The sequence below is a fragment of the Homalodisca vitripennis genome, chromosome 2 (genome assembly GCF_021130785.1).
Source record: "Homalodisca vitripennis isolate AUS2020 chromosome 2, UT_GWSS_2.1, whole genome shotgun sequence".
Taxonomy (NCBI): domain Eukaryota; kingdom Metazoa; phylum Arthropoda; class Insecta; order Hemiptera; family Cicadellidae; genus Homalodisca; species Homalodisca vitripennis.
The window spans coordinates 30,810,668-30,823,746 of NC_060208.1; the positions used below are offsets into that span (position 1 = coordinate 30,810,668).

At 35.4% G+C, this 13,079-nt stretch overlaps 1 protein-coding gene across 1 annotated transcript in view; it reads left to right on the top strand.

Moving 5' to 3' along the window:
* The window catches only part of LOC124353761 (roundabout homolog 2-like), a 583,238-nt gene that overhangs the window by 553,008 nt on the left and 17,151 nt on the right, over positions 1-13,079 (top strand). The window contains exons 14-20 of the mRNA XM_046803756.1: positions 616-731; positions 3,938-4,037; positions 4,760-4,999; positions 9,396-9,643; positions 11,502-11,658; positions 11,767-11,864; positions 12,882-13,067. Of these exons, the coding sequence (XP_046659712.1) occupies positions 616-731; positions 3,938-4,037; positions 4,760-4,999; positions 9,396-9,643; positions 11,502-11,658; positions 11,767-11,864; positions 12,882-13,067 (1,145 nt within the window). The remainder of the gene's footprint in view (positions 1-615; positions 732-3,937; positions 4,038-4,759; positions 5,000-9,395; positions 9,644-11,501; positions 11,659-11,766; positions 11,865-12,881; positions 13,068-13,079) is intronic.

Sequence of the window (13,079 nt, forward strand, 5' to 3'; positions counted from 1 at the left end):
CTCAGAGATAAGATAGCAATTACTTTTTAGAAGAAATAGACAATAATGTCATACAAGAAATGCGGGTCTGTTTCCTCCTATCATGAGTTGGATATGTTCCATTTGGTTTGTTAAATAAAAATGCATTTTTATGGATTTGTAAGGAATTGAACTCATAATATATACTATTTTTTCTTACTTACGAGTAAATATGTAACATGGAAACCAAAAAGAGACTTCGTCGGCAATGCTAATTTTAAGGTACAGCTAGTATAAGTTGTTTCGGTCAAAAATATCGATATTCATGTTTTTGAAATTCATTATGCTTTAGTTTGTCCCTTACAAGCTACAATGGATTATTAAACATTTTCAAAATGGATATAATAGTAAGAAAAATCATCAAAGTAGTGACGATATATATCGTCTTTAACGCTTTACTTAGCATGTATCCATCTTGACTATTCTACTTTCAACAATATCACACGCCCGCTGCCAAGTAAAGAGTTAAACTAGATAGCACAATAACTGGTTAAACTATCTAGAACTGGATGCTATTTTGGTAAGATTTTTAAATTTAAGTGCTATTTTAATTTAGATGAAGGCAATTATCAAAGAAATTGGTTTGACTGGTTACAGTGCCCTCTGCTCCTCCTGAAAATGTCCAGCTCGGCTGGGTGAATGCCTCGGCAGCGTTTGTGAAGTGGGCCTCTCCCCCGCCCCAACATTACAATGGGATTCTTCTCGGCTATAAGGTACACCTTACAAGTACTGTACCACAGTGTTGTCATCTTTTTATTGGAACAACTGGGTGGAGTGAATAAAATAGAGCATGTACTCTTTCTTCAAAAAATCAAGTATGTACTCTGTTTTACGAGGGGGTACCCAAAAGTAACCGGAATTGTATTGCTGACAGCCGGCAGCGTGTAGTACACATTCCTGCCACTAGGCGTGTGTGTCGCGCAACCCATTGCGAGCTCAGTGACCCCAGTTCCGTTGTCCTAGTGCATTCTGTTCGTTCGTAGTGACTGTTTTCGCTAACCCTTTTTTGTTCTTGTTTCGTTTTTTGTCATGGCAAGTTTAAGTGAACAACGTGCAGCTGTGAAATTTTGTTTTTTACTTGGTAAAAATGCTGCAGAAACTATTTTAATGTTGAATACAGCTTACAAAGATGATGCTATGGGGAAAACTCAGGTCTACGAGTGGTTCGCTCGATTTAAAAATGGCGAAATGTCGATTGAAGACAAACCTCGTTCTGGACGTCCATCGACCTCTCAAACGGACGAAAATGTTGAGAAAATTCGTGAACTTGTACTCACCGACCGTCGACAGAAAATTGAGGAACTATCAGAGAGTAGTGGGTTAACTTGGAGCTCGGTTCAGCGAATTTTAACAGGAGATTTAGGACTGAAAAGGGTTGCTGCCAAATTTGTTCCTCGACATCTGACTGACCATCAAAAGGCACATCGAGTTGAAACTTGCCGCCTTCTGAAAGAACATCTCGAAAATGATCCCGATTTTCTGGAAAAGGTAATTACTGGTGATGAGTCATGATGCTATGGTTATGACCCAGAAATGAAGCAACAGTTAAGCCAATGGAAGTTGCCATCTTCACCTCGTCCAAAAAAAATGTTGGCAAGTCAAATCAAACATCAAAACCATGTTGATTTGCTTTTTTGATGCTAAAGGCATTGTTCATTCTGAGTTTGTTCCTCCAGGTCAGACTGTCAACCAAACATTTTGTTTGGAGATTTTAAGAAGATTGCGCAACAGTGTTCGCCAGAAAAGACCCGATTTGTGGCAGACTGGAGACTGGTTCTTCCACCACAACAACGCACCGGCACACACAGCCATCTCAGTTAGGCAGTTTTTAGCCAAAAACGGCATGGTTCCGCTGCACCACCCACTTTACTCACCTGACCTCGCTCCATGCGACTTTTTTTTATTTCCACACATGAAAAGAGGCTTGAAAGGTCAACGATTTGACAGCGTTGAAGAGGTTAAGAAAAAAAACGAAGCTCGAGCTTGCAGCCATTTCTAAAGATGACTACAAAAAATGTTTTGATGAATGGAAATACCGTTGGGACAAGTGTATTAGTTGTAATGGAGATTATTTTGAAGGAGATAAGGTCGTATTGTAAACAATTTGATAATATATAATTTTTATAAAATAATTCCGGTTTTTTTTGGGTACCCCCTCGTACGTGAATAAAAGGAACATACCCAATTACAACGAGGATTACTTGCTCAAACTATGATTCCACTATTGACTGTGAGTACTGCTTAAGGTTTCCTGTGAATAAAAGATAAATTTTGGTCACATAGCAAGCAAGTACTCAAGAAATTGTTGATCTACTCATTTGCAGACTCAATATTCAATATATTAGATAATGGTATTGTAATTCACATCATATACTCATAGTTTTTATAGTATTAAATTACAACCATTTTAATGGCCATGTTCTATGCAAGTATACGTCTTTCAACAATACAAATTTTGATTTTATTAGTAGACGCCTGTCTTTAAAAAATTGCATATTAAACAGGGAAGTTATACAAAGTACTTGTAAAACAACAATAAGGCTCACTTATTATAGATAAATACCTACTGTTTGAAAATAGAAAGAAACATATTATATTTTATAAAAAAAATTACTTTTATAATGAATAAACCAATATAACAGTGAATCAAAGAAAACAGTAGAACACAACAATATGTAATGCAGCATTTCTTTAAAGAGTTACTTGCAACTTTGGTGCCCCCTTTATCCTTTTTACTCTTGAAAAATCAAGAAATCTACAGACTTCTCTATTGGGCCTAGAGAAATTTATGTACCAAGTCAATATTAGCACCTTTCTGTTAAGAGTTTATCGCTCTCACAGACAGACAGGCGACAATATTTTAAGAAGTTGATGTTGGGTACTTAATAACAGTTTTAGGTGCAGTCTTTAAGATTTTAAATTAATATTGTATAGAGTCGTACCTGTGAAGTATACAATTGCTGCATTTGAACCACGTTCTTAGTGTTTTTAGAATTCTTAGTCTTACATTTTCAATTAAATGTTTATTCGTTATTTTTCGTGTCTGATTTTGCTTTCACTCTTCTTTTCGTGTTCTTGAATTTTTCAAGATTTTAATTGTATCAAGAGAAATCCGCACTTCATTTTACTATCGTTTTTGAAACCCTCTTTAATTGGACACATTATCAGAGTTCACATGCTGCACTAAGCAGAAGGTAAAATTGAGCTGAACTCAATATTCCTCTTGAATTATTGAGATAAACATAGCGTGATCTTCATGAGCAAATTTGTCATGCTTTCTAAACCCATGCCTTTGTGTGTGAAAGAGATACAAAACTTAGTTGAGGAATCACTGCAGCAAATGTTAGTAGAGTTGGGGAAGATATCGTACAATTCTGTCACTGTATTTTTTCTGTAATCGGGGATTTGCCGGTTGACTAGATGAGCACCTGCTCACATCAGTAGTTCAATTTTATTCAAGCCAAAACTGAGTAAGTGTTCAAGTAAAGACCACTTTCTCAATCTCGTTTGCTCATTTGAGCATACGCTCATCAGAATGTACTCAATCTTTATTCTTTCCACCCAATAACCACAATATTAAATATGCTACCATAGATGTTTTAACTTCAGATTTCAACTGTACCATCCTCTTCTCTCCCCAATGTGTTGCCCTCTTCAATCAGATTCATTACTCCTTCCCCAATGCATGTCCTAGTTAAAAACATGTCCTAGGTTGAAAACATGTTAAAAAAGCAAAAATTTTATACAAGGGATGGTTATCTCTTTAATGTTTTTTTTTTTTTTTTTTTTTTTTTTTTTTTTTTTGTACCTAGTATAGTAGGCATAGTATGTACAAAATATGAATAAATCAAATTTGCTCTATAACCAATTCCCTAAAATATCCAGCATAGATTGAGGCTGTATGACTGTTATTTTTCAGGTTCAAGTAAAACAGAACACGAAGGTGATTTCACAAATGACTGTGAATGCCACTACTATGTCTGTGATATTACCCAACATCTCTGTAATGGGAGTTCAAGGTAAACATCACGAATTGCACAAATTTAACATCATAACAAATTACTGTTTATAATTCCATTATATTCCAAACACTCTCTTTTCACAATAGTGTCGTAAAACTTATATTTATCTTACAATCCAATTTTGTGTGACTAATATGCATTATTAAACGGTACACATTTTGAATGTAAGCGTATAACATTTGGAGGGACTGATAATTGTTTTCAAAATCAACTGAACATTTTTTAAACGGTGCTTTACTAAGGCAACAATTATTTCTCACTTATTGTTAAAAAAATTAATGGCTCTTTACTTATTTAAAAGTAAACTTACATACAATGCTTGTATTTGCCACTGTTTAACAGTTTTGGTAACATTTATTGTTTCTATTGAATTTTCAACAGAGATAACTCTTAATTTCATGAATTTTAATTAAGAACTTTTCTTGAAATATTGCTTAGCCTATATCCTTCTCTAGAAGAACTCTTTAAATCATAGATGAAAAACTGTTTACTGTCTAAAATCTAAATATTGAGTAAAAAATTTCTTGGGATTTAATATTTAGTATATTAAAGATAAATTTCACATTTCAGCAATGTGACTCAATTGTGAAAACTTGCTTATAAATGTAGCATTCAAAATGGAGAAAATTATTTGCAAGTTAACAATAGTTCCTACATGTTGAGCAATTAAAAACTGAGAAATGTTTTTTGGTGGAATAATTATTGTACTGATTATGCAGGCATGGGTGTACGCGTGCTGGCCTACACTGCGGTGGGAGTTGGTCCTTACTCACCCATGGTGAGTCTGGCGGACGCCCTGCTTCACCCTGCTGCCCAGCCCAGCCACCCCGCCTCCGCATCAGACACTATCTTTGTCTTGATCCTTGTCTGTGGTGCCATCTTCATTGCAATCGCCGTCTTTACTACTTATTACCTCAAGCGGCGACAGAGTCTCAAGAAGGAGTTGGGTCATCTGACAGGTAAGTTTGTTTAAATTGAATTAAGAATGTTATTGATATTAACATTAATGTGGCAGTGTTGTAAGAAATCTTTGTAAGCCTGCAAATATAATTACTCCCCAGAAGGTTTACTTCTGGCTGTTTTATACTTTCCAGATAAACCTACACTGGTCACAGCAAATACCGATGTGTCACTTATATCTGGACAGTTCTGTGGATGTCCAAAAGCTGCACATTACTTTTCACTTTAAAAGAAGCTGAGAGACTCTCTTTGCACTTGGTCCAAAATGACCAGTATCAAGAATAAGCAAAATTAAACTGTTATGGTCTGGTTTGCTAAGGCAAGATATAAATAGCAACATTTACTAAACCTCACATATCAAATATTCCTATTCCAACAGAAACATAATGATCTTCTTTATTTAATAGTGTGAGCATTATACTTTTTTTGCCATGTCATGAATGTCAAATGTGTATGGATTGGTAAGGTTGGGGAAGGTGCCACATTCTGTGAAGCTCCCATTTTACATCCACCATGGAGAAATTACCATCTTAGTCTTGTTATCTTTCTTTTTTTCTCTTAAGATAAAAAGCTTAGAAATTGCATATAATGCAAATAGGACTTTTGTGCTAGTTTCCGAATGACAGGATATTCTGGATGGGTAAGGTTAGAGGTAGGGGTCGCCTCGTGTCAAAATCCACAAGAAATAGTTTAGGGTATTAATCTCAGTCATGTCTCCTCAGAAGAAGGGGAAGCGAGTTTTTTTGGTGTCTGAATCATCCTCAAACAACCTAGCCGCAACTGATACATTGCACTTAACATGGCATATCAGTGTTGTAAAGAGAATGACTTAGTAGTAAACACTGACAAGACCAAACAGCTTGCTTTTGGAAGAAAAATGACAAAATTACACCATTTCTGGACGTAAAATTTGAATCTCATCTTGGAAAGATAGTTGACAACAACTTACAGTGGAATGATCATATGCAGAGTTTTTCTAAGAAACTAAGTTCATGCCTTTATGTTTAAAAAAAATCAAGCATAGTAATGAAACCACAACTAGAGTTGCGTACCAAGCTCTGTTTGAGACACACATGAGATACGGCCTCATTGTGTGGGGAGGAACACAACAAGAAACCTCAGTCTGCTGCTTCAGAAAAAAGTCATCAGGATAATGTCAGAACTGGCTCCTAGAGTAATCTGCAACAATTTTTTCCCAGGCAAAAGATTTGAACAATAGTTGGCTTATACATCTGAGAAGTTATTATGCATGTTGCAAGGAACACTACAACGAGGCCACAACATCTATAGGCATGAAACTCACCATGCTTAAAAATTCCACCTGCCTCTGTACCACTTCAAAGTTTGAAAAGAAACCATCTTACAAGGGCCATGAGCTGTTCATCCTCCTACCAGACGATATGAAGACACTTCAAGGACAGCAGCTGAAAATGACCCTGACCATATAGATGGCTCATCAACAAACCATTATACTCTGTGGATGAATTCCTGGACTGGAGGAGAAGAGAAACCAACACAACTTGACCAATCTGTACAGACATTTTGACACATGTACATTTCTCATAGAAGTTGTAATCTTGCAGTGACCACTGCAATCATCTATTGCCACCAGTGCAATCATATATTGCCACCAGTGCAATCATCTATTGCCACCAGTGCAATCATCTATTGCCACCAGTGCAATCATATATTGCACTTAACATGGCAACATGTTATTGCCATAGGAATGGCCATGTTGTGAATAAGACCAAATCCAGCAGTTAATCTTAGGCAAGTATAGAGAGGCTGTAAGAAAGTTACTTTTTATTGAAGAAGCTACTGCTGCCAAATACCTGGGCATAACAGTTGATAAAAACCTTATTTGGACCGCCCATCTCAATCTCCTCTGAATCAAGCTGAGAACAACCCTGTATTTAATTCGCAGGATTTAGAACATCTGTGGGTCAGATACAGCCAAGATCGTCTATTATAGCCTGTTTGATACCCATTTACACTATGGCATTGCAGTATAGAGATTAACTACAAAAGGTAATTTAAACAAATGCTTCTGCTCCAAAAACATACTATAAGAATACTTGGAGATCTCCATCCAAGAGAAACCTACAGAAGCAAATACAAAGACCTAAAATTCCTAATTAATATAAATCTGTACGCCATGGAAGTTGTCACATTTCTATATCCGAAGTCAGCAAACACCATAAGAACTGCAGCTCAGATTCATGACTACAGTACAAAACATGCACCTAACTACTGCCTTCCTATACAACACCACCAGGCCTGTACTCAGACCAATTTTTTTCTGACAATTTTATTGGAGCCTAGTCCTCGCCATACCTGTATGGGGGCATGTAATGGGACATGCCGGGGCCCGGCCTAATTTCTTTTCTAGGGCCCACCAAAGCTGAGTACGGTCCTGACCACCACACAATGACTGAGAAGAAACCTATCTATGCAGGTGCCAGAATGTGGAATGCCCTTTCTCTAAATCTGAAGATGATAACCACACAAAGGTTTTGTCACATGTTAAAGAACTGGCTTCTTAACCACCCATTTCACTCCTCAACTGAGTTTTACGGATGGAGACAATTACAAGAATTGTAAACCTCTAGAAGAGATATTTTTCACCAATTTATTACAATTATTAATAGTATAAGATGTTTTTCATTAATTAATGATGCAAATTCTGTACTTAAAGTTCATGAATAAAGCATACTGTATCCTGACTTCTGTTACAATTCTCTCCTAAAACTGGTTACCGTAACATATTAGTGTATTGTTTTAGACTTTGAGTTTCTTTCCAGTTTCAGCAATCTAGTTCTACTTTTACGTCTTTTCTCTCACTAGAGTTAATTTAAAACATTTTACTCTTAACTTAGGAGAAGAAGCTGAGTAACATCTCATTGCACTTAGTCCTAAATGAAACTTCATGCTTGCTTTTAGAGTGACAGGATATTCAGAATGGGTAAGATTGGGGTAGGGGTCCATGTCCTTAAGAGCTCATAACTCCCTCTTTGAGAGCCCATCATATGAGTTATCAGAAATCAGAAATTTATTGTCACATAACGTTACATAATTGTAGTAGATAAGATCTACAATGAACAGGTGACTCGTCAATATAGTTTAAAATATACTAATCCTAATTTAAAAAAAGTTATAAACATAATTAATAATTCATTGATAAATAATCAATATTAATCGCACAAACAGTGATTCAGTAAGTATATAAAACATTAAATTCTAATGGTACAGGTACAGGTTATAATTCATATTAAAATTAAATAAAGATAGATGTAGCTATTATTATCCTAAAATAAAATAATTTAAAAAACATAAAACACATTTAAAAATAATTAGTGATAAAATAAATACAGTGGAATTAATATATATATATATATATATATATATATATATATATATATATATATATATATATATATATATATATATATATATATATACATCAAAATGTTTTGATAATGGCTGGGGAGTAATTTAATTAATGAAGGTTGCATCATTTAGAAAAGCAGTTTCTGAATAATATTCTTTCTCTATTAAGATATGTTTTAATTTTATAGAGAACGTTTCTGGAGGCAAAGAGGATAGAGGTATTGGAATTTTATTGTAAAATTTTAGTCCTTTGTAATAAGGGGACATTTCAAATAATTTAGTTCTATGGATTGGGTATGTAAGTCTGTCTCTCTGTCTTGTATTATAATCATGATTTTTTGTGGTGATATTATTAAGTAAGTTTTTATGGGTATACATTAAGACCTCATATATATATATTGTATAAGTTGTATCTCAGTCATGTGACCTTGGAAGAAGGGAAGGTCAGCTTTGTTTCAGCTTCTACAGTCAAAGGGGCCAGGGGGCAGGACAGCACTCTCTCATGTCCAGGCTAGCAACAGTCTGTAACTGTAATGGAACTCCATGCACTCCACAGTGATCCTCTGCAGTACTCTAGGTCTATCAATCCACCCCAATAGTTCGACATTTACGTGATGTGCGACTGCTGGATATCCATAGGATTGCTCAGATATAAGTGACACATCGGTTTTTGCTATATCCAATGTAGGTTTAACTGAAAGGTATAAACCAGCTGGATAATACGTAACATTAACATTGCTATTGATAATTTTAGACCACTTGAAGTTTTTCTCAGCAAAATATTTCCACTTTAGCAAAGTGATCAAATTAGTTGAAAACCACTTAGGGTATCTGTAACACTTTCTCCCTTTAGACAAGGGTTGAGTAACAAAGATGAATAGCCTACTAATTAAATACTTAATTGCTATTTATCTTTGTAATGTAGTGATTTTAGATTAATTGTACCTACTAAAACCTAATTTCATAAACTACCACACTTTTTTGTAATCCATATTATGCATATTGAAGTTCCAGTGATGAACATGAATGACCTGGGCCTTATGGGTGGTGGAAAGGACACATTGTGGATGGAGCCTGGATGGGGTGCCAAGGGGCAAGGTCAAGGTCATCTATCAGACAGCGAGTATGCACAAGTAGATGCACGTGGGATGTCCACCTTTTACAACACACGAAAGGAGTCTCTCGGCAATCCAACCCCATATGCAACAACTACCCTCGTCAACAACATGGTTCCCAACAACCGTCCAGACTCAACAGTGAGTATATATGCTTGTCAATCTCTTAGTTTTTTCTCATTCAAACACTTTTTAAAGTCCTCAAATAAGTTAATGAATGTTACAGTCTAAGCAAGTGATTAACTGTGAAAGATATTTAGTGTAGAAGCAGAACTATTCCAATTACCCCACCTCACAGTATCGGTGCGTAGCCTCCTTCCTAGGCTAATCAAAGTGCGAATAGGACAATACAGCAATCACAACTTTTCAAGCAATGTTACTTTACAAAGTATAAAATTTGAATAGAAGAAGAAGAAGAAATTTGCTACGTAATAAAATATAAGCAAATTAGTTCATCCACATCCAATGGTAAAATCTCAATTCTTTCTAATACAATACCAACAACATTGATGAAAACGAGGCTGAGTAATCAAAAAATAGGAAGAAAATGATAGCATTAGTTCTGGTATTAGTCCCTGTTAAATTAGCTAGATCCATGGGAGAGGTGAGTGGATTACGGAACCTCACTATCTGACTCCACTTAGCGAATAGAGTTTTCGGGGGTCCAATTACTGGAAAAGATCTATTACGAGTAATTCGCAAATTGGGAAATAATCACTAATTCCAGTTACAAGAAAAGATTGCTTAATTTAAACAAAACAAACACTCCAATAATCATAATCACTCACTATCTGACTCCATTAAATTTAGCCAAGAGTTTTCGTGGGTCCAATTATTGGAAAAGATCAGTTTACGAGTAACTTGCAAATTGAGGAATAATCACGAATTCCAGTTAAAAAGAAAATATTGCTTAATATAAAAACAAACAGTCCAATAATCATTGAGTTTTATTTCTGTGAGGCCTCTCGTTTTCAAAGAAAACTTCGTCAGACCCACATAACTGAAATAAAAGTGGTTAAAGTAACAATATATAATAAATATGTTTTTCAATATATTATTATTACTTTAAGTACTTTTAATTCAGTTATGTGGGTCTGACGAAGATTTATTTGAAAACGAAAAGCCTGTTTAAGTAAGAACTGTTGCAAGGTATGAAAAGATTTTTTTTAATTTACAAGAAATGGTTGTATTGTTTAACATGTTGACTGCAGCAGACACCGTACAGTGCAGAGGTAGAATGAGAGTACTTAAGATCACTCAATATAGAACCGCAGTGAAGGAGTGAAAACAGAGAGTTGTTTTAGTGTTACATCTGTTTTAGAATTATTTTGTCTAAAAATTAAAGGAAGTGAGAGAGTCAAATATGTCTTCCAGTTGTGAATTTCATGATGCAACTGTCCAGAACAAAGGCTATGGCCTCCAACTACAATAACGGACTTCTGTCAAGATTATGACTGTCTCAGTGATACCCCTTAGAGACATGAGCAGGTCCAGGATGTTACCTTAGGACATTTTGTCATTTTTACAGCTAGTCGACTATGCATAAAGAAGATTTTAGGTTGAAGTTGAGATACTACCTACTAGCAGACTTATTGGTGACATAATCTAACTACTCAACAAAATGAATATACCAAATGGACTCCTACATTGTTTACTTATCCTAAAACAATTGACTATTATATATACAGTGTAATAACACTGCATATATAATGTGTATGTGTTTTATTCTCAACTGTATGGTTCGTAATAAGGAAGTAAAACATTAATTTGTAATAATTTTCTGGTCTCTGGACACCATACTTATTTAGAGCCTTAAATAGTTTGTCTTGTTATTTTCATAATGTTTACAGTACCTGATACCCAGTACTTGTTAAGGAAAGGCAAGGAACAAAACTGGTATCCTTTCCTACTTTCTACATCAAACTTACTGTAGAAAAATCAATAACTATGTCTAGTCTAATCATTTTAAAATTGTGATTGTTTTCATTTCACAATCCAGGAGACTGGGCCACTCATTGTTCCAATGGCGATGAGTTCATCATCAGAAGCGAAAACATCAAGTTCTGGTGACTCGTGGACCAAGAAAGAGATGAACCTGAACCAAGACAATAACCAAGATTTCAGAAATATGTCCGAAGGTGTTCCTGTGTATATTGGTAAGTGTTTGATATAAGTAAGTCACTTTATCAAATAAATCCTTTAATGTAATGCTGTTAGCTGAAATTAAATTTTCAATTCAGCTCATAAGTTACAAATTTTTCTAGGTGAAACTGGCCAATACAAGGGGCGGTTGTTTTTACCCCCACCTCCCCAACATCCTCCACCACCACCCCACCATGGAAGCGTGGCGGTTTTCAATCAGGTCAGTACCTATGAAAACTAATCTACTCTTTTTACTACATTGATTATATACAGTGGATGACAGGTTCATGGAAATTTACCATCCTTAAGTGTCAGAACAAAAAAAATACCATTTTGAGGATTAGAATTTGTACTCTTCTTCAGGTGTGAAATGCTAAAGCATAAGTTGGAGCATGCAAATTTAAAATAAACATAGGGATTACACTTTAAAGTCAGAGTCAACAATAAAAAAAGTCCTCAAATAGAGGCTAACATTGATAACTGTCTATTTACATTTAATAATTGTAGATGGTTTCAATTATGGAAAATTCATTTATAACTATGCTATTATATACAAATCTAATGGTGTCTGTCTATATGTTTGTTTGTGTTATAAATCACTTAAACACTACTGGACTCATGGTATTGAAATTTTTCATGGACATTCTTAGGATTCCTAGTTAAAAAATAGGCCTTATTCCTATTTCGAAAATCCTCTGGCTACACCCTAATGTTCTTAAAAACTCCTTTTATGACTTAATCAGCAGATAGTAAATGTGCTTTTGTAAATAAACAGCTCTTTGTAAACATTATAATGTGACAACATAATCATAAATAGTACTAAATGTTAATAAAACAATACTTTTCCAAATTGTTTAAGACTCTAATAAAAACACCTCTTAGTTGTTTTTGACTGAAGTAGGCCATTTAGACAAACTTAATTATGATACCAGAAATACCTTAGACCGGAATAAACTACAATGGCCATAGGTAGTAAACTTTTTGGCCGAAATAGGCTTCTCAGACCTGCATACATGTACTTATTCTTGATTGGTGCATCAACAGAAAATCAACTCTCGTTTCAAAATGACATAGAGCCTCGTTATTCATTACATCATGAGCCTGTTAAGTGAAAAGCTAAGAACTTCGACTTTAGGACTCCTCCACGCTGGCCGAAAATTGTTACTGAAAATCGTTCTTCATGAAATAAGCCACTGGTAAGTGCTGGTATTAATACAAATCTGATTTCATGTTCCAGAACTCTCGTGTTTGTGGCAGTCCTCAAGCCAACAAGAGGTTTGCCAACAGTGGCCCTACGATCTGCTGCCAAGAGAATTCGGGTGGACGTAGTGGCAGCAGTTGCAACAGTTACGCACCATCCTGGCTGACAAGTCAGAGCACGCGGGAACACAGGCATCCGCCACCACAACAACACCCACCACCGGTACAGTATTTT